At 49.8% G+C, this 25,651-nt stretch overlaps 1 protein-coding gene across 8 annotated transcripts in view; it reads right to left on the bottom strand.

Moving 5' to 3' along the window:
• Positions 1-25,651, bottom strand: part of SUPT3H (SPT3 homolog, SAGA and STAGA complex component) — a 2,933,604-nt gene that overhangs the window by 978,433 nt on the left and 1,929,520 nt on the right. For all 8 annotated transcript variants that reach the window (XM_078647631.1, XM_078647630.1, XM_078647629.1 and 5 more), the window contains one exon: positions 17,509-17,599. In XM_078647631.1, the coding sequence (XP_078503757.1) occupies positions 17,509-17,599 (91 nt within the window). The remainder of the gene's footprint in view (positions 1-17,508; positions 17,600-25,651) is intronic.

Consider the following 25,651-nt stretch of genomic DNA (forward strand, 5'->3'; position numbering starts at 1 on the left):
AAAAATCCCATGATGGATTAATTGTGGCGGAGCATCGCCGTCCCCTCCCTGCCAACAGTTTCAAAAACTGAATAATAAAGTAGGTTTATTATAATTGTATTTTTCTCTCCTGGGTGAGTTTTGGGGGGGGGGGGGGGGGGCATCACGGGGCGGTCACAGAGGGGCAGTGGTGGGCACTGTTGTCAGTGCCCATGTGGGTTTGGCCTGCCGTTTCAGGATGGCCAAACCAGCATGTGCAATGAAGCTTTCTCCATCCCGAGCCGAGTTGGAGACAGCAGTAACAGGCTGTAATCACAAGGGGGTAACAGTTCCTACGAGGAGAGCAGGCTGACCTGATTCAGTCACTTACAAGGTCCCCTTCTGATTACTGCATTTCCTTTGGGAGCACAGTAACTGGACCTCTCTCCTCTCTAAGTGCCCTGTCCCCCTCTCATGTGATTCATATAGCAGGCACAGGCTCCCAGTATCTCTGGGAGGGCAAACAGAAGAGCACTCATGCCAATCCAAAAGCTGCTCTCATGCTGCCAGAGAGTAGCATCAGAATTCGCGGCAGGGGATTCTGGAAGCCTTTGCTGGTGAGGATCTAAAGAGCAGCGATGCAGCAGTTAAGTTAGTTTGTATTTGTTTTTTGTTGTTTTATTATTGTTGTTGTCCGTCCCCCCCCCCCGCCTGCAACTCAGCCCTGAGACCAGCCACTACTGACAGTAGGCCCAACTGTAACACGCACTCCTAGTGTATCTGCGCATCCCTGTTACCGGCCAGAAAAAGGCGAAAAGATAAAGGAGTGCCAATGGGACAACCGGTGGGCATTAGATCTCTCAAGGTGTAACAAGAAACGGGGATTGCAGACAGAAATGAGATGAGGAAGAGGGGGTAGGGAGAGCAAAAACGAGGGGGCTTCTGAGGACAGAGAGAACCAGCAAAGATAAACAAGCATTTGCAATGCAATACGTCTCGCATTAGGAAAGTTTGAGCTATTGGTATTGTAAATGACAAATGTTTTATTTATGTTTTGTTTTTGAAAATAGCGAAATGAATAGCTTTGTCATTTACAATGCCAATAGTTATAACTTTCCAAATGTGACACCTATAGTATTTGTAATGCAATATGTGTTGTATTTACGTGACTTACATGCATTGATATTACAAATAACAATGGCTTTTAAATTTTTTTCAATAATTAATACTTAAATAAAAGTTATTGTAATTTATAATGGCAATAGCTTAAAGTTTTGTAAAGAACTTTTGTGAAGATTATGTTCAGTGTATTTTATTGTGACGAAAATCCAAGAACATAAGTGAAATATTAACATCTTTTTGTTACATTTGTAATAAAGCTTGAACCATTGAAAGATCATATTTGAACCAGGTGTTGTTGAATGGTTGCACAGATTGATGCTGTGGTGGCGCTGAGTGATGTTGTGATGGCGAACAAGTGATGCTGTGGTGTTCAGTGATGCTGTGGTAGTGCATAGTGATGTTGTGGTGCCCCTGAGTGATGCTGTGGTGGTGCGGAGTGATGCTGTATGCTATGCTAGGTTTTGTTTTGCTATCCTATGTTTTGTTTTGTTATGCTATGCTATGTTTTGCTATCCTATGCTTTGAATTGTTATGCTATGCTGTGTTTTGTTTTGCTATGCTATGTTTTGTTATGCTATGCTATGTTTTGCAATGCTATGCTTTGCTATGCTATGTTTTGTTATGCTATGTTTTGTTGTGTTTTATTATACTATGCTTCGTTTTGCTTTGCTATGTTTTGTTGTGTTTGGTATGCTATGTTTTGCTATGCTATTATATGTTTTGTTTTGCTATGCTATGTTTTGTTGTGTTTTGTTAAGCTATGCATTGTTTTGTTGTGTTTTGCTATGTTTTGTTATGCTATGTGTTGTTGTGTTTTGTTATGCTATGTTGTGTTATGTTATGCTATGTTTTGTTATGCTATGTTTTGTTTTCCTATCCTATGCTTTATTTTGTTATGCTATGTTTAGTTTTGCTATCCTATGCTTGGTTTTGTTATGCTATGCTATGTTTTGTTGTGGTTTGTTATGCTATGCTATGTTTTGTTATGCTATGCTAAGCTTTGTTTTCGTATGCTATGCTATGTTGTGTTTTGTTATGCTATGCTATGTTTTGCTATGTTTTGTTATGCTATGCTTTTTTAAATGTTATGTTATGCTATGTTTTGTTCTGCTATGTTTTGTTCTGCTATGTTTTGTTCTGCTATGTTATGCTATTCTATGTTTTGTTATACTATGCTTTGTGTTGTTATGCTTTGTTATGTTATGCTATGTTTTGTTATGCTATGTTTTGTTATGCTATGCTATGTTTTGTTGCGTTTTGTTATGCTATGGTTTGTTGTGTTTTGCTATGCTATGTTTTGTTATGCTATGCTATGTTTGTTTTGCTATGTTTGTTTTGTTATGCTATGTTATGTTTTGTTATGCTATGCTGGTGAGGGTGTGTGTGTGAGGGTGAGGGTGTGTGAGGGTGTGTGAAGGTGAGAGGGAGTGAGAGGGTGTATGAGGGAGTGAGGGTGAGGGTGTGTGAGGGTGAGGGAGGGTGAGGGGGTGTGAGGGGGCGTGAGGGTACGGTGAAGGTGTGTGAGGGGGTGTGAGAGTGAGGGGGGTGAGAGATAGGGTGTGTGAGAGGGGGTGAGGGGGTGTGAGGGGGTGTGAGGGTGAGGGGGTGTGAGGGTGAGGATGAGGATGAGGATGAGGGTGGGTGAGGGTGGGTGGGTGAGAGGGTGTGTGGGTGTGTGAGGGTGAAAGGGTGTGAGAGGGTGGGTGAGGGTGAGAGGGTGGGTGAGGGTGGGTGAGAGGGTGAGTGAGGGTGTGTGTGAGGGGGTGTGAGGGGGTGTGAGGGGGTGTGAGGGTGAGGGGGGTGTGAGGGTGAGGGGGTGTGTGAGGGTGAGAGGTTGTGTGAGGGTGAGAGGTTGTGTGAGGGTGAGGATGTGTGAGGGTGAGATGGTGTGTGAGGGCGAGAGGGTGTGTGAGGGTGAGAGGGTGTGTGAGGGTGAGGATGAGCGGGTGTGAGGGGGGTGTGAGTGAGGGGGGTGAGGAGGTGTGTGAGGGGGTGTGAGGGTGAGGGGTGTGGGGGGGCGAGTGAGGGTGAGTGAGGGTGAGAGGGTTATGAGGGTGAGAGGGTTGTGAGGGTGAGGATGTGAGGGTGAGTGAGGGTGGGTGAGGGTGAGAGGGGGTGAGGAGGTGTGAGGGTGAGGGTCCGAAGTAAATGGTGGCAGGGCAGACATCATAAGACAGAGAGAAGAGACTGCATGGTGATTGCGTTGGTTAGTTTAAGAATCAGGAGGGCAGAGTAAGCACAGTCTGCGAGGGATCAACGTGTCTATATGCAAAGCATAGCGGATGTAGCATTGCGGCCAGAAAGTCGAGTGTTTTCAAGCAGTGACCCTAGAGAAGTGGTGTGGCTCACTGGTTAGAGGCGGCAGACCCGTAAGCAGAGAATGGCCTGGGACCAGGGTTCAATTCCCGACGTGGCAGGGTCGTGGAAAACGGGCTCGATAATTCTCACCTCGGTCCCTACTCTAAACAGGGAACACACTCGGCAACGCTGGGCATTAAGCTTTCCTCATCTCTACAACGGCCCCCCACAGACGCCAGGGATGCCTGGTTTCACCTTGGAGATACCCAGAAAGGGACCATCTCACAGGGAAAACCAGGACGGGTTCCCCAGCAGTCTTCAGCGCCAGGATACTCCATGGAGTCGCAGTGCGCTTTACAAGTACACCCACATTAGAGAGATGGCAACACAGCAACAGCATTTGAGGAGCAAGGCTACTGTAAACAAGCACGGTAGGCTTTCACTTTTGTCCAGAAAAAAAACCGAGAAAGGTGCAGAGAACGCCGAACAAAACACGGCTTCCCGGCGAAATGGATGCAAAAAAAAAAAAAACAAGCTCTCGCCATTGCTGTGGCGGGTGGGTGGGCGGGGGAGCGGATTCCTTTGAAGCCTGATGCCAAGGCTCAGACAAATGGTGGTGTGGGAGCGACTTCCTTTGAAGTCTGATGCCGAGGCCGATGGTGTTTGATGTGCACGCGCCTGCCTCACATGAACTGTACGCAATCCGCAGGCTAGGTAGACTTTTCGGACTGCTTACTATAATCTCGCCTATTCAATCCCTAACGGGATAGAATAGTCGAGACCTAAAAACAAGCAGAGAAAGGAGAGTAGGAGGGAGAATAAGTTAAAAAATGGAAGAACACAAACTAGTCGATTAAAGGGAATGGGTTTCCCAGTTAGGGCAGGGAAAGCAAAAAAAGGGCAGAGTAAGAGATGGGAAGACGGGGCATGTAGGCAGCGACAGTGAGAGCAATAAGGGCAGAGTCAGGTAGGAGGACACAAGCAGCGACATGGCGGGTCGGAGAAAGCAAGCAGAAACAGAGGGGGGTCAGAGAACGCAAGCAGAAACAGGGGGTGGCCAGAGAAAGCAAGCAGGGTCAGGGGAGAGTCAGAGAAGGCAAGGACAGCGGGGGGTCAGAGAAAGCAAGCAGGGACAAGGGAGGGTCAGAGAAACCAAGCAGAGCCAGAGGAAGAAGAAGTAAGCAGGCAAAGGACAAGCAATCTGGAGGCAAGCAGAAACAAGGGACACAAGCAGGGACAGAGGAGGGTTAAAGATAGCAAGCAGGGATGGGGCAAGGAATCTGGGACAGGAGAAGCAAGCAGGGACAGAGGAAATCAGCAAAAGCAATGAGGCCCAAAGAAGGGCCAGAGAAAGCAAGAAGGGACATAGCAAGGAATTTGGGACCAGCAGGCAGTGACAGGGGAATCAAGCAGTGACCAGGGAATCAAGCAGGGTCAGAGAAGGTAAGCAGGGACAGAGGAATCTCAGACAAAGCAGGCAGAGACAGGACACGGAATCTGGGGCAGGGGTGAAAGTAGTAATGAAGTAAATTGCTGTACCTAGAGGACAGGTTGACACTGCCACAGGAGGAAAGGTGACGGCAAAGCTGCTGCTGCTGCCTCCCTGCCGCCCACCATCACAACTGACATCAACTGCCTCAGAGTGATACCTGCAATGACTGGACCCAGTGATTTGGGTATCTATGGATGCAGCAAATACATTTTCTTGCATTTTGTATACATTTTAATGTATTATTTCTCACAGCTAGCCTACCCTGCCCCTCCATTCACTTTGACAACTGCAAGAAGCGCATTGAAGCAACGTAGTGTCTTTAGAACTTCACAATGTAACGTAAAGAAGAAGAACATATGAAGGCAATTTAAATTGTTCCGTAGGCACTCGTATATAGAACCCAGGAGGAGTTAGGCCGCATGTACCCTTTAATAAAGTGCACCCTCCCCGTGGATTAGTTAAGCTGCAAGTCCAAGTATGTCCGGCATCCCAGAAGGGGCATACACTCACCCTTGACAATTCACAGTGCCTATTTCTGTATAGAGATTATTTACGACAAGGGGTGGTGAGGGACAGAGTCTCTGAGTTAAGCAGAATACTCTCACCCAGTCAAGAGATCAGGGCTAGATCCAACACCGTTTTTTAGCTCATTGCACCATCCCAGTTTCAGAACCTGGCTGTATGCAAATTAGTCTGTTCCTGTCCCAGGGCATGATGGGAACAGGGCAAACCAAACTACAAAAGCCAATTCTTACACTGGGAAGGAAACAAGCTTCCGGGGACCGGTTTCTGGCATTACAGCCGTCTTCGGCCCGGCTTGCTTGAATCCTGATGGTGCAATGAGCAAGGGACTCATGTCTGAGTATACCCTTCCACGCTTAGGGTGGACAAAATTATTTACGACAAGGGGTGGTGAGGGACAGAGTCTCTGAATTAAGCAGAATACTCTCACCCAGTCAAGAGATCAGGGCTAGATCCAACACCGTTTTTTAGCTCATTGCACCATCCCAGTTTCAGAACCTGGCTGTATGCAAATTAGTCTGTTCCTGTCCCAGTGCATGATGGGAACAGGGCAAACCAAACTACAAAAGCCAATTCTTACACTGGGAAGGAAACAAGCTTCCGGGGACCGGTTTCTGGCATTACAGCCGTCTTCGGCCCGGCTTGCTTGAATCCTGATGGTGCAATGAGCAAGGGACTCATGTCTGAGTATACCCTTCCACGCTTAGGGTGGACAAATGCCAGAAACCGGTCCCCGGAAGCTTGTTTCCTTCCCAGTGTAAGAATTGGCTTTTGTAGTCTGGTCTGCCCTGTTCCCATGATGCACTGGGCCAGGGACAGACTAATTTGCATACAGCCAGGTTCTGAAACTGGGATGGTGCAATGAGCTAAAAAACGGTGTTGGATCTAGCCCTGATCTCTTGACTGGGTGAGAGTACTCTGCTTAATTCAGAGACTCTGTCCATCACCACCCCTTGTTGTAAATAATTTTGTCCACCCTAAGCGTGGAAGGGTATACTCAGATGTGAGTCCCTTGCTCATTGCACCATCAGGATTCAAGCAAGCCGGGCCGAAGACGGCTGTAATGCCAGAAACCGGTCCCCGGAAGCTTGTTTCCTTCCCAGTGTAAGAATTGGCTTTTGTAGTCTGGTCTGCCCTGTTCCCATGATGCACTGGGCCAGGGACAGACTAATTTGCATACAGCCAGGTTCTGAAACTGGGATGGTGCAATGAGCTAAAAAACGGTGTTGGATCTAGCCCCGATCTCTTGACTGGGTGAGAGTACTCTGCTTAATTCAGAGACTCTGTCCATCACCACCCCTTGTTGTAAATAATTTTGTCCACCCTAAGCGTGGAAGGGTATACTCAGATGTGAGTCCCTTGCTCATTGCACCATCAGGATTCAAGCAAGCCGGGCCGAAGACGGCTGTAATGCCAGAAACCGGTCCCCGGAAGCTTGTTTCCTTCCCAGTGTAAGAATTGGCTTTTGTAGTCTGGTCTGCCCTGTTCCCATGATGCACTGGGCCAGGGACAGACTAATTTGCACACAGCCAGGTTCTGAAACTGGGATGGTGCAATGAGCTAAAAAACGGTGTTGGATCTAGCCCTGATCTCTTGACTGGGTGAGAGTGCTCTGCTTAATTCAGAGACTCTGTCCATCACCACCCCTTGTTGTAAATAATATTTCTGTATAGAGAGCAGGGTCAGGTACTGCGTTCTTCGCATTAAAGTGGCAGGGTGTGGGGACAACTGGGAGTTATACAAGCATTTGCAAAACCAATAGATATTGGCAAAGCCAACAGCTCTTGCATAGGCGATGTCTTTTAGCCACATTGTGGAACAGTATGGCTGTTGTACAGCATGGCTAAAAGTTTAAAGAAAAGCGGTATGATGAGGCCAGCTTGTTTTTTTAATGGCACATGAGGGTGGGAGGGTATATAAGTGACACGGGCACGGGGTCTAGGGACAAGTGGGGAAGTGGGTAAAATAGTAACAGACAAGGGGAAGAAGGGAGAGGTGTTAAAAGCAACAAAGACAAAAGGGAAGGGAGGTTGGTTAATGCAGGAAAAGGGTTTAATTTTAACACAGACAAGTGGTATTAGGGGTTAAAAGCAACATGGATCACGGGTCTGGTGGAAAGAAGCAACAAGACTGAAGAGTAAAGAAAAACAAAACAGTACATCAATCCAGCCTCTTGTTATATACAGTATCACCCGCTAGCGAGAGCGCACACAGCACATATGCGTTCACAGGCAAAACCTAAAAATGGGGGGGGGGCGTGGCTAGCAGCCTAACATGGTGGACGTGACCTTGTAGAGCTCTGTCCACGGGGCCCTTACTATCCTGAAATTATCCTGCTGAGGTGCTCTTATCCAAGCCGGGACACACAGAGCTGGTGTGCTAAAGTGCAGCGAGGCCACCTGGACGAGGAGTGACTCGTTTCCAGGCGGCGGCGGCAGAGAGACGCGGTCTGGGCTGCGGCAGCGCTGAGAGGCCTCGGGTGACACAGCGGAGACCGCGCCGGGAGGCGGTGGAGTTCGCCCGGTGCAGCAGAGACCAGGTGCGAGGAGCCATCGCGGGGGTGCGCGACCCTACAACAGGCGTCGCGAGGCGGAGAAGAGACCCAGGCGGAGCGACCCGGGGGGGCTCAGAGGGCTTCCTACATCCCCATCTGTGACCTCTGGGACTGCTGGTGCGCGGGCGGTGCTGTGGACCTAGGCAGCGGGCGGCGACCCTTCAGCCTGCGGTGGACTAAGTGTCTACAGCACGGAATAAGTGCCGTACCAGAGATACCACTCCTCATCTGTCTGGGACGGACCCGCACGCCCTGGCTCAGCAGCGAACCCCGCTTGGATTACCTGGCTATCGCCTGCGGCCTGGGCCCTTCATCAGCGCGACCAGCACAAGATGGCGCCAGATCCCCGGCCCACCTGAGACTGAATCTGAGATTCCACTGGGCCGGACGAGGCAGCTCCAAAACCTTCTGGGCCCGCTGGCATTTGCTGCCTGCTGCCTCGATCTTCCCGTGCGCATTCCTGATGGTGGGTGTCCTTTAAGTGTGCCTGCACTCGCCCTGTGCTTTCTGCCCTGCCTGACCCTAACATGGCGGCCTGCAAGACATTCTGACCTACACTGCCTGCCCAAATATAACTATTTGTACAATTGACAGCTGCCCCACTCGCACTCAGCGCAATTAGCGGCGTCAGCAGGTAGACGGTCCCTCAACCTCAATCCTGCATGCAGGCCCACGCACTAAACCTTATGCTCCTCGTGGGAGCCTCTAAAATAGCGGCGTAGCTGTTTCATTACCGACGGGCCTCAGGGAGGAAAACAGGGAGGCATGCTGCGGCGCGCTCACCCTGGCGTCAACGCGACGTGAGGACCCGCTGCGGGCGAAAGTGGTGAATTAACAGACCCCTGCGGTGCACTGTGGCAACCCCATGGAGGACAGCGGGAGCGAGGCTTGACCCTGATGGGCGGTCGCTGTGAAGACGTTGTTGATACCTGCTGCCATTCGGGGAGTCACTGGGGCCCGGGACACTGCGTGCCAGCTGCCTAACGGCTACGGGTTGTTGTAAGCATAGGGGTCCCAGACTAGACACAGGATTATTTATGAAATTTGCAAATATTTAGACAAAATGAACGGCTACGGGGACATTGGGCATTGGAGCAGGTGCCAGGGGACATGGCAGGACAGCGGAGGCTGGGGCCGCGAGGCGAAGAGGGTGCGAAAGGCCACAGAATATACTACTCGGGCACCATTCGGCCCTGGGCGCCATTTTGATCGCCCATAAGATAAGAGGCCCCTACTCCTGGGCCGCTTCAGTCGTTCTTCCTTTAGCTGGCACCACTAGACACTGCAGCCGTGTCAGCAGTAAGGAATCGGAGGGGGCGGACCCCTGTATTGCTGGAGCGGGGGTGCACCTGGGAGCGCATCGCTGTCTGTACCCGCACGCCCCTCTGAGAAGTGGAGCGCACTGAAGGTCCGGAGCCGGTCTGTGTGGTGGGCAGCCCCTGAATTCTCAGGCAACGGCGCCCGACGGCGGAGGACTACCGTAGTTGATCTCCACTTAGCCAGCGCGCAGCCTTACCTGATTGAGCAAGTCTGATCCCCCCACAGTCACAACTAGCCATAACATTGGACGCGTTGATGCCCACGGCACAGCAACTCGCAATGGGCAGACTAAGGGACAAAACCCAAGCGAAGCAGCGGGAAGTGAGCAGCCCTGACCCCACGCAGGAGCAAAGACGAACAGTCGTGGAGCCCACAGCCGCCCTGGCGGCCAAAATAGACACTGTGCTGGTGGCAGTGGATACCACACTGGCGCACACCAAGACCTCACTGGAAGCGTGACTGGACAAAGTCACATCTGACTTCACGCTGCTCCATGGGGACCAGTGCAAGTTGGCGGAGTCAGTTGCTGTGCAGCGCCAAGCGGTTCAAGATCTACAGCCAGTGGTGCACAGCCATGACTCTGCTCTACAAGACCTGGTCGACAGAGTCCACGCACTAGAGGACCGCGCGGAGGATGCGGAAGGTCGCTCTCGGCGCAACAATGTCCGAGTGGTAGGTCTGCCAGAGGGAGAAGAAGGGAAGGCTCCTGAGAGATACACGGAGGGCTGGCTGCGGTCACTCATGCCGAATGGAACATTGTCCCCGCACTTTGTGGTGGAGAAGGTGCACAGGGTGCCGACGCGGGCCCGGAGGCCCGGGGCTCGGCCTCGGCCGTTCCTCTTCAGGCTCCTCAACTACCGGGATCGGGACGCAGTGCTCCGTGAGACCAGGAAGATGAGTGACCTCAAAGTGGTTAACAGCCACGTGATGCTCTTTCCGGACTATACAGCAACAGTGCAGAAGAGACGGGGCTCCTATCTGGCAGTGAAGAAGCAGCTAAGGGAACTGGAGCTGCCCTATTCATTGTTGTTTCCCTCCCGCTTACGAGTGGTCGCCAAGGAGGGCACCCGCTTCTTCGAGGCTCCATCGGATGTCTGGGATTGGCTGGAGGAGACAGGGCAGTGTTCGGGAACGAGACCGACAGGCCCAGAGGAGGGCGGATGGCAAGAACAGCGCTCCAGGAGGCGGAGGAGGAAGAAGGGGACCCAGCGGAGTGCGGGCCTAGGACAGGCAGCGCCCAGCCCAGAGAAGATGAGGCAAGAGCGGCAGGAGGCGCTCGAGGCGGTTGCGATATTGGGACCGGTTAACGCTCATGACAGCCCAGACCACCGGCAACAGAGCGAACGGGCCGAAAGCGGATCGTCCTCGCCATCCACCGTGATGTCGGATGACACTACTCTTCCTGTGGTGACGCCACAGACGGCTGACTTCCTAATGTGACTGATGGTGGACTTGAGATGGACTACTGTGGTGCCTGTTCTCCCCAGGCTGTTCGCTGTATCCTTTACACGCCAGCTACGGCGTGCTGTTGGGGCTGGCCGCTGGTCTTAGCATCTAGCGCGCATTCAGGGTTAAGAACCGCTAGCGCATTGCAGATGCGCAACCGCGCATTAGATTGAGAGAGGTTAGGCGTCTGACGCGCGGGGTGGCCCTCGTGGGCAGGCCATGCAGGCTCGGTGCGACACAATTGGCTAGTTATACCAAACACACCTCAGATAACCCAAGGGCCCCGGATGAGGGAGCACTCAGGCGTAATCACTGCCCACGCGCTTCACCGCACGCACTTCAGTTGCGGACACGTCACACTAAGAGGTAGACACATTACCCAGTTCGGACGAATGCCCCGTTGGGTACTCGCCCATAATGTTGCACTGTTAGTTTTGGTTTAGACATTTCAGAAGTGGCACTTAGAAATTTCCACCCGAACGCCTGACCCTAGGCCCAGCGCGGCTGCCCTTCCGACCCCCCCAGGTGGCTACATCACGACACACATCATGGTGTGCACTAATGTCATGACCTGGAACGTCCGCGGCGTGCACACCCCGTCGCGCCGGTACTCTGTCTTCGCCTATATGCAGCGCCACAAGGTGGGAATTGCGCTTCTGCAGCAGACTCATATGTCCCGGGTGGAATTGGAGAGACTTGCCAGGCGCTGGAGAGGGCAAGTCCATGGCACGACGTACTCAGTGTATGCGCGCGGCACTTTAATATGGGTGCGGGCAGGTGTCCCCTTTATATGCACTGACACGCAGGTGGACCCAGAGGGGCGATACGCGGGCCTCCCTTGGCTTCTGGGCGGAGATTTTAACATGATACTCAACACACACCTGCACCGCTCCTTCCCGCCACTCCGAGCAGCGACAGCAGCATCAACAGCGTAGGCTCAGAGGGGCTGGTTACTGCATTGGGACATTCATGATCTTTGGCGCGCGCAGCACCCTACGGACAGAACGTACTCATACTACTCGGCGGTACACGGCCTACATGTCCGCCCGGACCGCATAGTGGGCTCCCAGTCCCCGCTCCTGACTAAATCGGAATACCTGGGTAGAACACACTCAGATCACAACCCCCTATGGTTCCAGCTTAGCTGGGAGGCGGACCGTCCTGCGGTGCCCACGTGGCGGCTGCAGTCGACCGCGTTGGAGGAAGCCGAGTTCAGATCTTCGTTGGGCACGGCCATACTAGCCTATTTCGAAGAAAACGAGGGCTCGGCAAGCTATCCCATGGTGGAATGGGATGCACATAAGGCAACTATCCGCGGGCATTGCATAGGCGCCACGTGGAACATCCGCGCGCAGGTGTCTGCTTCTCTGGCCCGCATAGAATCAGAGCTCCTGAGATACGAAAAGGAAGGGGAGGGGACAGGCAGGCACGCGAACAAGCTTGGAAAGCTTCGTGGGGAGCATTCGGTCCTACTCAAAAGACTGCGATGCCACAACTATGCAGCGCACTCCGCCAAAACACATGCCAAGGCGGATAGGGCTGGCCGCCTGCTGGCCTGGCTGGTGCAGAAGGCAGAGCGCAACGCCCCGATTGGTGCCATTTGCGCAGGGAACGGGACGGTGGTGTACACGCAGCGTGAGATCTATCGGGCGCTGACTGACCATTACCGAGACCTCTATAGCGCCCGAGGCGCGGGACATGCTCAGATGTTAGCTGCCTTCCTGGAGGCGGTTGCACTGCCTACGGTTACGGAGAGCCAAAAAGCAGAACTTGGTGCCCCGCTCATGCTGGAGGAGGTGGGAGATGCAATCCAAGCGCTGGCGATCGGGAAAACGCCGGGGCCCGACGGCCTGCCAGCTGAATACTATAAGGCAAATAGGGACGTTCTGGCGCCCCGGCTTCTCCGGGTGTACAGGGCATCGATAGACGCGGGTCAGCTCCCACCTACTATGCAGGAAGCGTTTTTAATGTCCGTGCCCAAGCCTGACAGAGACCCCATGTCCCTAGGTTCATATCGCCCACTGACGATGCTTAACACTGACTACAAGATTCTTGCCAAAATTCTTGCAGAGCGCCTGGCGCCTATGGTTCCGCACTTAGTACACCCGGATCAAAACGGGTTCGTTCCGGCGCGGACCACGTCCCTGAATCTCAGGAGGTACTTCAGGGTAGCGGCGGAGGCAACGAAGGCCTGGCCCAAGGAGGGGTGTTTGGTGTTAGACCTAGAAAAGGCCTTTGACTGCCTCGAGTGGGGCTACCTGTCGTCGGTGCTGGAGGCGTATGAACTGGAAGCAAACTTTCTGCAGATGGTGGGACTCTTGTAAAGGAATCCGGTGGTCCGCGTCCGACTCAGGCCATATATCTCGGTGGCTGTGGCGGTGGGCAGGAGCACCCGTCAGGCGTGCCCTCTGTCTCCCCTGCTTTTTGTACTGGCCATAGAGCCCTTAGCTGCGGCCATGAGACAAACCCTGGCTGACGGTATCCCACTGGGCGACGGTGTCCACCAGGTGTCCTTGTATGCCGACGACATCTTGGTCTTTGTCCGAGACGTGGGCCGCATGCCGGAGCTGCTGGACCAATTGTTAAGCCGCTTCGCTGGCCTATCGGGGCTCAGAGTTAACGTAGGCAAGGCGTGCCTCTATGCCTTTTGTAGCGAGGTAACTGACCCGGAGTACAACTTGCATGGTACAAGAGTTCAGTGGAGAGCAGGTACGTTTAAGTACCTGGGGATCCAGATCTACCGCTAGCCAACAGACCTGCTTGACGGAAATCTGGGGAGAGCGGTGACGGCACTCAAAACTCAGATCGGCTTCTGGTCTACACTTCCACTGACGCCCACAGGTAGAGTGGCCCTTGCCAAAATGGTGATGCTTCCTCGCCTTTTGTATTATTTTGCAAACCTGCCCTTGTTCATACCTGCGTCGTTTTTTTTCCAAGCTTAACAGGGTCCTGCACGACTATATTTGGGGCGAGTCCAGGCACCGTCTGGCCCTCGGGAAATTGTTCCTACCCACAGACAAAAGCGGATTAGCCGCCCCCTGCTTTGAACATTACTACCTGGCGGCGCAGCTCCAATTGGTTGCCCGCTGGTTAGCAGACAGGGGGAGAGAGGAGACCGCCACGAATGAGCCGCCTTATACCCTGGAGCGGATCACTGTGCTATTTCATCCGCTGGCGGCGCCAGCGCGACCCGCCCCACTGTTGCTGGCGGTGGCATTCAAATGCTTTCGCAGGGCGCTGAAACTTACAAAAGCGGTGCTCCAATACGCGCCTGCGGTGCTGCTGGAAGGCTCACCGGGGGGTGAGGGGATCCTCACGTGCAATATGCTAGAGCACTTGCAGGAAGCGGACGTCCAGACGTTAGGCGACCTGTATCAAGACGGAGCTTTGATACCCTATGAGACGCTAGTCACGGACGCTGGGCTTCCCCCTGGGGGGTTCCTAATATACCGTTCCCTCACGGCTCACATGGCGGCTAAGTGGGGTGATATTGCGGAGGAGCCAGCGCAACACTTGACCATGCAATACCTGCATGTCATGGGCAGGGGCAGGCATCTAATTAAATGGTTTTCGGCATCCCTACGGACACATACGGAGCTGGACCTGGCCCCACTCCGCGGAAAGTGGGAGAGGGATATGGGGCGTGCACTAGCTGACAGAGTGGGAGAGGATCCTTAAAAGCCCGGCGCGCATCCCCAGAAATGTGCGCGTCCGCCAAATCCAAATCTACATAGTCCATATAGCCTACCTCACCCCAGACTTAATAAATAAATAACTTCATAGGGCTGATGCTTCTTGCCCTAGGTGCGGTGAGGTGAATGCAGACCTCCTACATCTTCTGTGGCAATGCCCAGGGCTTGGCACCTACTGGAGAGACGTTAGCGCGCTGCTTACACAATGCACCGGCCGCACCATCCCTTGTGGCTGGCCAGAATATCTTCTACATCAGTTCAAGCGTTCGCCCAAGGATAAGGCATCGTCCCGCTTTCTGGATTTGGGGATGGTAGCAGCGGCACGGATGCTCACCAGGAGATGGAAGGCGAGTGACCCGCCTTGTGTACGGGCATGGACTCTGTCCCTTCTGTCCTGGGCCCGGGCAGAATGGACTGCCATAAGACGGGAGGAAACAGTGGGGCTCCGTAGGAAGCCCATGGCGGAGCACTGGGAGCTCATGCTTAGCATTCTGCAGGCAGCAGAGAGTGTCACGGGCGAGGGGGTGGCGGGGGACCAGGTTGGTGCAGAGGGTGGCGGGAGGGAGCGCAGCGGACGACACACCTAACACACTGACTGATATTTGCCACGACAATGAGATGAGGAAGCAGTAAGAGTAGAGGCATACGCGATTGGGGGGAGGAATGGTGGGAGGGGGGCCGGGGAGACGGGCTCGGGGATGTGAACGGAGACGACTCATAATGTAGCTCTGTGACAGTGCCGCAGATGGATGTTCTGGATTTGTTGCACATATTTTTCCCTTTTGCAGTTGTTATGCACATATAAGACTTGTCTCTTCACACAGGGATAGGGCGCATTGAGCCCAATTATGCTGAGGGCGCGCCTTGGTGTCATAGGCTCATATACATGTTATATATGTGAAATGTTGCAGCGCCTGGTTGCTATGTCATCTTGCTTGTGCATTGACGCCGGACACAGATGTACAGTTATATCATTAGCAATGATGCACCTCATGTGATGTTGAAATATATAAATGCCAATAAACAGATTTGACAAAAAAAAAAACTAAAAATGGGTGAAGGACATGACAGATTGGGCTGTAGCTGAAGACAAAAGGCCACCTTCAGCTGACTATCTTCACTCAGAGACTGGACAGAGACAGTGGGTGGCGGGAAGAAATTGCCTGCATAACATACAAATACCATATATAAAGGCCATGGCTCACAGCGTTGGCAGGTAGTGGGGGACGGGACAAACAACAGCCGATCTAACTGTTCTTAAATGATTGTATGCAGGTCATCAGTACACTGGGCCAGTGAGGCATGCTGGTTTGATACAGAAGGACTTTGTGTGAGAAAATCCATTATCTTCTGTCTAATCTTAGGCATCTGAGGCCATATTACACAAAGTGTCCTGGGGGCGCAACAGGTGTTTCGGACCCTAGGGTACTCTGGCATTGCAGAAGGGGCCCCAGACACTTGTGCAGCCATATCTGATAGCGCTGGCACATATAAAGCACCAGCACTTTCTTCAGGGGCGTCCCCTCATCTGCATGGTGGTGTGTGCCATGCAAATAAGGAAATCCCCTTGCCTCTGCGCCTCTGCCATATTACAGACTCAGGTGCAGCGCTAAAGAAGCTCTCAGGGGGCTGTGCCACCTATAAGGTGACTTACTGTCAGTTCGCCTCCTGAGAGCCACCCCCTAGAAGGGGGAAAGGGTTTCCTATGGACCCCCAAACATTCCCTTGCAGGTGGGTGCAGTCACTGACTGCACCCTCCTGCAAGGGGCTCTCTAATCCCCTTTCAAAGTGTAGGCAGGTGCCGCATGCACTGTGAAAACACAGCGCGGCTTCAAAGCAGCCGCTCCGTTTTTCACACGAATGCACTGCTCCCAGGGCAGCGCGAGTTCGTGGCTGCCCTGAGGGCAGAGCATTCACCACAATGCGGCGCAATTCCCTTCATTGCACTGGGCGTACCTTTTAAAATGTGCGTCCAGCGTAATGAAGGAAAATGTGCTGCATGCATAGTACGTAGACCAGCATGCAGCAGCAGAACCAACTCCAATACCACATAACTTTTAATGGGTGCAAAAATTACACTTCCAGATTGCATGAGACAAGAGGCAAGTTCTGCTTGAGGTGCTTGTAGTGAAAATATTGGGGCGCAGGTCCTGATTACTCATCTAAACATAGTAGGGCAAGGATGGCATATATAACATCTTTGCTTTGAAGATTTAACAAACGGTGGTATGAAGATTGTTGTACTAAATGGTGGCCAATTGAATACTGTCATCTACTTGTATCTCTTCCCTGTGTGACTTTACAACTTGTACATTTGCGATTTTTTTTCCTGTTTGTATCTTTCATGTAACCCATGTAATCCTAAATCCTTATGTATCGCAACTGGTTCTTTTGTAAAGCGCTCCGACACCTTCGGGTAATGTTCACGCTATAGAAAATCGCATTACATAAATAAATAAATAAAAAATGATAACTGGAATATTTCTAACATGGCAGGGGTAGTACGAAAAAGCAAGACACTTCATTTCGGGGACACTGTAATTGATAATAGACAAGAATACTTTACTCTCCCATGGAAGGCCAAATGGTTTCCAACTGTATTATGATAGGTGGGCTGAACTAATGGCAGTGAATATGTTTCTACGCACCAGAATACTGATGCATGAAAGGTCTGCATATGTGCATCAGCAACCTTGAAAAGTCATCCCTTATAAGCACAGCACTTGCTGACGTTAAAAGAATGACGAGTTCTCTCAAACAATAGATGGCGAAGAGCTCTCACATCCCTACTTCAATGGATACATTTTTGGACTCATAAAATTGACATATACCACGTTTTAAATCAATTGATTAGTCAACATTAGGGAATCAGGTGATTTTTTTTTAATTTCACGAGTCTGAAATATAATACTTCAGTGACTGGATTTTGAATACAGTGGAATAAAATACAACTGAGAAGTGGCTTTAAACTAAAGCACTGAACTGCACTCATTGTCTTCAGTTAAGTCTCAAGCCACTGAGAATGCATTGATGCGCTTTCAGACACTAAGGAGAAAAATGTCTCCCTGATCATTCATCTCTCATTCAGACCGAAATTGACCTACCGTCCAGGAGATCCTCTTCCTCAATGCTTTTGACAACTTTTGATTTGTAGTCACGAAAAACCATATATTTTAGAAGTCTTCTTAGTTTTTTCTAAAGGATGCAAAGACAAGAAACATACAGCCATGAATACATTATATGTGGGAGAATGACACCTGTAAATAGATGAACTTGTAGGTATGTCAGTAAGAGTAGAGTTACTGCTGCAGAGCCCGGTGTGTAGTATGACATCCACGGGTTTGAATCGTGGCAACCAAAGTGGGACTTTCAGCTTTCCAAGCTGTTATGATTTTAAAGAATACTCTAATACCTATTTGGAAGGTGAAGTACCAAGATTCTTTGGAGGAAAAAAACGTCATGTTTATTTCTAACAGGATAGTTTTTAGGCAAATAAAGGTTTCTTTGCATTCGAAAATGGTTATTTTGTGGTTACTAACACAATCCTTAAGCACGAAATTAACATTTTTTCCCTAAATGACCAATCCAAATCTGATAGCAACAAATGTAGAGTTCCCTTTCTGGCACAGAGCCCCACGTGTTGGTTACTTTCATACCTATTTCTACCCTATATTTGTTTAAAAGCATACCTACAGCCAATGTACTGTCACTATTGCCTGTTTTTGTATTTACTTTATTCTATTTTTCATTGTAATTCACCACACATTAAGGACAATCACCACTGTTATGAGAACTATCAAACACTATTCCACAGCTTGCTAAGGGCAAAAGACAAAAACGCAAATACATACGGTGGGGGGGGGCTGAGCTCCAGGGTGCCCCCTCAGCAAAAATGGTAGCTGGTGGGCCTGGGAGGGGCCCCCCCCTTCGTGCAGGGTGGTTCCTCAAGTTGTGTTACGCCACTGCAGGAGGCTTAGCTAGAACTGGACTCTTGTGCACACCAACACATCCACCCCTAAGACTTCAGTCATGATCTCAGTGGTTCTTCCTGGCCACCTCCGGCCTTCTCTGGAACAGATGCCCTGCCTTTTCAGGCAGTATGCTCTATCCTTGCAAGCACCTTAGGACTGGCAGGATGATGCAGGCCTGCTCTACAACTTTTTTCCCACTAAGTGCTTTCTGAGCCTTGATCTCTTACTCCTACTTTCAGGAATAAATTCGGGAAACATTTATATTTTGTGCCTGAGAAATGATACCTTTCACTTGCTTTCCACTACATCCCGTCTTCACTGTCTTCAGCGTCATCTCATCACAGGGTGACCACACGAATGCCAGATCAATCTAAAGTGTCCCTAATTCCCTACCATTCAACCTCACCAGATGTGCCGCCCATACCCCTGCCACGTAAATGGCATGCCATTTATACAATTAAATATAGAATACATTTCTTGAAAACCTTTCAACACAAAACTTTAATTTCACCTCATGACAATGGCACATGAACCAACCTTCTTAACAAAAACACTCTGGAAGACTACAACAAGGCCCAGCTCCATCCACAAATGCACAGAACTGCGACTTCCTTGTCCGAAAGACTGCGATTTCTTAAAATAGACCATCTTTATTTCAAGTGTCTTCAGGCTCCAGGTCACAAAAAGGCCAACAATGTTGACACAGATGAAAATGATCATGAACATGGGATGGTTCTAGCTAAGTCACAATCATGAGAACCAACCTCCAACCTTTTTTCCATTGAAGACAACTACCTAGAATATGCAAGTGGCATGTAAGTGATAGAGGGGATTTGGTCTGTGAGGCATAACATGTGCCTTTTGTTTGGTTCTACCTTCACTGTCCATACTGGCTTGAGTGGCTGATGGAGAGAGAAAATACAAATGTTCTGAAATAAGCTATAGAGCTTTAAGGTCTAAATGTCCCAGCGGAGACACAGCCGAGAGTCTCTGTGCCATCCAAAATGGGCTCTTAAGATATACCACTAAAGGGGGATTCCCAAGGGATCGGATAGAGTCTCAGATAGGGTGTTTATGGGTGAGATTGTACCATGGAGTGAGACTCTTTGATGGCGATCATGAACGGGACAGTAAAAAGGCGTAGGACTACAATGAAAATCAGTTATAGTTTAGGATGTGAATGGTTGATACTGTACTTTGGAGAAGAGCTTGATTCCACTATGGAGTAAGATTCCATTGAAGTATATAGTATCCTTCAGGGCGGGTGTGGATGAAACCATACCATGGAGGAAAAGTTCAATTAAGTTTATGGAATCCTTTTCGTGATTATGGTAAATTTTGCAATAAGGACTAAGGCTCAAATTAAGGGCGGACTATTATATCCAATGGCACTTGCAATGCGGTGGATGGGATATCTGTCAAGTCTGTGACCAAGAAACCCGTCCGCAGACTCACAATCAGGCCCTTAGTCTCTAGCCTGAGACAGAGGAAGAATCCTTAAAAGTGTGCTTCATGGTGGTTATGGTCGCTGTCACTCGATTGAAGCCTTGTGCATTCCTTAGCGTGCTTATTGGTGAGACCATAGCATGGAATGAGACTCAACTGAAGCCTTGTGTATTCCTTAGCGGGCTCATTTGTGAGACCATAGCATGAAATTAGACTGAAATGAAGTCTACGGAATGCTTTGAGGTGGCTATGGGTGAATCATGACCCCAGCGCCACGCGGGTTGAAGGAAATGTGTACTAATAAAAGGCAGGAATGTTGGCATTGTTAGTGTTTCTTCCTGCCAGTTACGAGGTTTGGGAGACCCAAGTATAATTACTTTTATTGATGAAAAAGGGTGTCAGTAAAAACAAACACAAGGTATTGTGTGAAAGAAACTTCTCTTGGAAAAAATACCCATTATTAACAGCTTTAGCAAAGGAAAACTATTGTCTTGACCAAGTTAGGCAAAAGAAAAAAATCATGTGATGTACTTAATTGTTTAAGAACAAAACAGGTATGCCACTGTGAGGTAGAGATGCTACGAGTGCTTTTACAGGAGCCCCTGTGACATTGGACCTCTTCAAAATGTATCTTCGGTCTGGTGTAATACTTCTAGTCCCTATTCCCGTCTTCTCGCACCCAATGCACCCTTAAATGTCCCATGTACAGCCAGGGTTGACACTCCTATTACCCCTGCCCTCCAGTGACACTTTACCTGTCAAGGGTGGTGGTGGTGGTGGATTTGGTGGTGGACATTGGGTGGTGGACGTGGTGGACTTGGTGGTGGGAGACGAGGTGGTGGTGGATGTAATGGTGGATGTAGTGGTGGATGTGGTGGTGGATGTGGTGGTGGATGTGGTGGTGGTCGATGTGGTGGTGGTCGATGTGGTAGTGGTGGACGTGGTAGTGGTGGACGTGGTGATGGTGGAGGACATGGTGGTGGTGGTGGAGGACATGGTGGTGGTGGAGGACATGGTGGTGGTGGAGGACATGGTCGTGGTGGAGGACGTGGTGGTGGTGGACATGGGGTGGTGGTGGACATGGGGTTGGTGGATGTGGTAGTGGTGGTTGTGGTGGTGGTGGACGTGGTGGACTTGGTGGTGGTGGACATGGTCGTGAATGTGGTGAACGTGGTGGTTGGGGATGTGGTGGTGGAGGACATGGTGGTGGTGGTGGACGTGGTGGTGGTGGATGTGGTGGTGGATGACATGGTGGTGGTGGACGTGGTCGTGGTGGACGTGGTGGTGGACGTGGTGGTGGACGTGGTGGTGTACGTGGTGGTGTACGTGGTGGTGTACGTGGTGGTGGACGTGGTGGTCGTGGATGTGGTGGCGGTGGACATGGTGGTGGTGGACGTGGTGGACGTGGTGGTGGTGGAGGTGGTAGTGCACATGGTGGAGGTGGACATGGTGGTGGACATGGTGGGGGACATGGTGGGGGACATGGTGGTGGACGTGGTCGTGGTGGTGGAGGTGGTAATAGACGTGGTGGTGGACATGGTGGTGGACGTGGTGGTGGACATGGTGGTGGTGGACGTGGTGGTGGACGTGGTGGTGGTCGTGGTGGTGGTGGACGTGGTGGTGGTGGTGGTGGACGTGGTGGTGGTGGACGTGGTGGTGGTGGAGTATTGGGGAGGAGGGTGCTGGCAGAATGTGGAAGGAGAGGAAGATCTCGAAGGGGGCACATGGGAGAGCAGAATGAGGTTGAATATTAGAAACAAGCCACGGCATCGCTCTGGTTGATGTTTGGGAGGTGGGAGGGGTGTTATGTGCAGAAAGGCATTACGGTGCTCTGGTAAATAAATAAAATAAGAGCGGTACGCAAAAATGAAAGCGACCGCGTTTGGAGCTGAAAGTGCACGCTGTGCTTAATGAGCCATGACGAGAGAGGAAAGAAGCACTCTCTCCCTCGGACCCTAGGCCAGGGCAGAGAGAAGGCGGGACATGCACCCTTTGGCCAATTGCATGCTGTCTTTCTTAGAAAGATGCATGCAAAGGCCAAAAGCGGGTGAAGAAAACAAAAGCACACTCACGAGTGTGTGTTCCAAAGTTTAAAGCCCTTACTAAATGTCTCGCAGAGCAGGCATGAGTGCTGGCTCAGGCGAGGCCTAAAAAAGCAGTATACATGGCAGGGTTAAGTAATCAGAAAGACGGGGGCGTGGCTAGCGCCCGAGGAGGATCGCTCCCGAGACGGATAGGGGGTTTGCGGCTCTGGCGAGCAACTAAAGTGTAGCGCGGTTCCTCAAAGCCTCTGCAGAGAAGTCGGAATCGAGGCAGAACCGGCTGACATGTTCAAGGATCCCTGAAACTATACGTAAGCAGCAACATTTACTTTGACTGCAGCGGAGCGCTTCCCCCGCGTTTTCAGCCGCCATTTTGTCGATCCGGCAGTAAGACGTTTTCCACACGTACTTAATTATCCTTGTGACACGGATACTGTAAATAACGCTGCAATTCTTGCCCTGCATTTGAAATGATGTAGAGGAAATGGAGAGCTGTTGTGAAGCCATTATTATTCTCCGCCTGCATTGTTGTATATGCTCTGGATCTGGGATGCCTTCCTCTTCATAATACTGGCCGCCATTTTCTATTTCGAACTGCGCAAAGCTTCTATGCAATGCCCATGCCAAACAATCTTGTCATCCTGGCTGTTTGGAAACCTTTCTTTTCTTGAAAGAACACTCTGCAATGGTTGTTCCTCTTCTTTCCATCAACTCCTCCTTTGGCATTTTTCTTAGGCTCCTTCAGGTAGTAAAATATTGATGGAACTTTGGGATATTTCTTTCTTTTCTCATGAAGGTTACAGATAGTTGGTCCATATTACTATGAAGCTCTCTAGGCCACTTTCATTCGTTTGTTGCTGAGGCGCATGGGATAAACCATATACAGAACACTTGTTTGGTTTTTACCTCATTAAAATTATCTCCCCAACAAAGACATCTATAATTTTTACATTATTCATAAATTTGTGGAATTGTTGGTGCTACTTTTTGTCCCTGGCCACAGCTGTTTTGGTTAACAACCCAAGTTATTTACACCCTTCACCTACGGAATTACTCAACCTGCTCTGAGTCTCGTTTATATTACGTTGCCATGGATAACCCATCGAATACTTCACCTAAGACCACCACAGTTTCCAGCATTGCTGCGTCATCTGGCTCGAATAAAGCGCCAAGTAAACGTCTAAAGAAGGATCCTCCCTCCCCTCCCAAACAACCTTCTTAAGTTTCTTTTGACTTATTACTTGAAGAAATTAGAGCCCTTCGCCCATTTGTTGAGGAAACAAACTCCCAAATTCAGACACTAACTGAAAGATGGTCAAGCTTAGAAGACAGAGTTACTACAGTGTAGCAGAATCTTGAATCCCTGACTTCTGTTAGTAGCAAGACTGATATTCTTCATTCTCAAGTGCTGTTTCTCCAAAAACAAGTTGAAAATTTGGAAAACAGGAATAGGCGGAACAACCTCCATATTTATGGATTGTCAGAAGGATCAGAAGGTTCTGATCCTAATACTTTCTTCAAGTCATTCCTACCCAAAGTACTCAACTTGCCTCAAGATACTCAGCTAAATATTCAACGAGCTCACCGTTTGGGTCCTGCTTTGTCATCGTCCTCTTCCAATATAAGGAAACCGAGAGGAGTCATCCTATATTTCGAAGAGTATACTGACTTACTTAAGATTTTATCAGCAGCTAGATCTGCAAATCGTATCATCTGGGCTGGCAGTACTTTATTTTTCTCTCAAGATTACTCAAAATCCACTGCGGACAGACAAAATAACTTTTTAGCAAAGAGACCGCAACTCAGAGCTTTGGGTGCACGCTATGGCCTCTTTCATCCATGCCTCTTTAAAGTTACTTTTAAGAACAAAACCACCACATACGAGGGAGGATCCTTTAAAATTGAAGAGTTTTCTTTATTCTTGCCATATGGATTCCATGGACACTTCTACATTGTCTTCATCGCTCAACAAAGAGTTCTTGCTGATATGTTTATGCATTGCCATTGTAATGTACTTATTTCTTCCTAATTGTTCTTGTTTGATGGTGATTACTGTTCCTTCCCTTTGATTGATATTGACCTGTTTACCATCTTTCGTTATTTTTCTTTTATTTGTAAGTTCCGCTCTTATGATGTATTATCCCATATGTTGTACCGCTTGCCATTTCCCACCCCTTCGCGCCCTTGTTCGTGTTATGGGGTCATCACTCTTCTATGTGGCCCCATCTCCCCCCACCTTACATGTGTTTTAGATTTTATGTAAGTATGTTCATCATGTCATTTTTATTGTATTTTGTATCTTTTCTCTCCTTTCACATTTTTTCCTCTATCAGATTTACTGCTTTGACTTGCTACTTCTTTGCTATTCTTCTCATGTTTCACTTGCTGGATGTTTTTACATAGCTTGTTTCTCTATTTCTTTCTTCTTCTTTTTCTCCCTCATCTCTTTTCTTTCTTATTCTCCTACAATGTTTCAAGTTTTGAGTATTACGCGTATTCTCATCTTTATGACTTATCTTATATTGGCAGTTCTATTAAGGTTGGTTCATTGTATCTTACATTCATAGTTTCTAAGATATGGTTTTAAAGATATGCTCATGGAATGTTAAAGGTTTAAATTCCCCAATTAAGAGACAAAGAGTGTTATCTTATTTATCTAAACTAGATGTCAAAATTGCTTTGCTGCAAGAAACCCATCTTACTGAATCTGAATTGTTAAAGTTCAAGAGAAATTGGGTTGGTGAACTTTTGTACTCACCTGGTGATGGTAAGCGAAATGGTGTTGTCACTTTATTACATAAATCCCTGAAGACCTCCCTTGTGTCACAGCTGAGGGAGGGAGAAGGTAGATGGCTCTATACTAAGTTAGAGATTGATGGCACCCCTCTATCTCTTTTTAATGTGTATGCCCCTACATCTGGTGATACCCCTTTCTGGTCACATATGAATAATTTGATATCTCACCACTTCGATAAAAATGTGATCCTAGCTGGAGACTGTAATCAGGCTTTTTTTTTTTTTTTTTTTTAAAAAACCTTTATTGGAGCAAGCATAGAAAAGTACAAGGATGGGCCTACAACCGCACGGGCTGGCCGCTAACAACAAGGCACAATGCATGAAACAGAAGTGTACACCCGTGGTCGGGTACAGCTCGAGCACAAAGCATCACTCTACATATATCACAGAGCAACTCGAATTTTTATTTTACAAAAGAAAAACAAACACTAAAAGGCGAATGTACGATAATTAAGGTCAGCCCAAAGAAAGGAGGGGACGGTCCACGATCAGGAGAACACACCCAGAGCCCGGAGGCTCCAATCGAGTCGGGAGGGGGGGGAGGGGAGCAGCGGGGAGAACCGGAAATATAGAAAAAACCCGTATGGGGGGGTTCCGGGAACGCACGTCTAGGGAGATAGGACAATCTCAGCAGTGCCTACAAGGGGAGGGGTGCAAATATCCCCACGATATTCATTCCACTGGCCCCAAACCTTCGTCCACGCCTTGGGTCTGCCCCTGGCCACATAAACCGTCTTCTCTCGAAACATGGACCAGTCCATGTTGTCTTCCCACTTCGAGACCTCAGGGGGCCTGGAAGCGCCCCAGAGCTGCGCAACATCCCGCTTCGCAATCATGTATCCCAGGGTAGCCCATCTGGTCTGGGCCACAGAGTAGTCAGTGGGCTCCCACACATTCAACAGACACCGCCGCGGCTCCGGCCGCAGGGCAACACCAGTCACAGCAGTCATCACCTCAAGCACAGCAGTCCAGTAAGCCGCTACAGCCGGGCA

The sequence above is a fragment of the Lissotriton helveticus genome, chromosome 6 (assembly GCF_964261635.1).
Source record: "Lissotriton helveticus chromosome 6, aLisHel1.1, whole genome shotgun sequence".
In the NCBI taxonomy this organism is placed as follows: domain Eukaryota; kingdom Metazoa; phylum Chordata; class Amphibia; order Caudata; family Salamandridae; genus Lissotriton; species Lissotriton helveticus.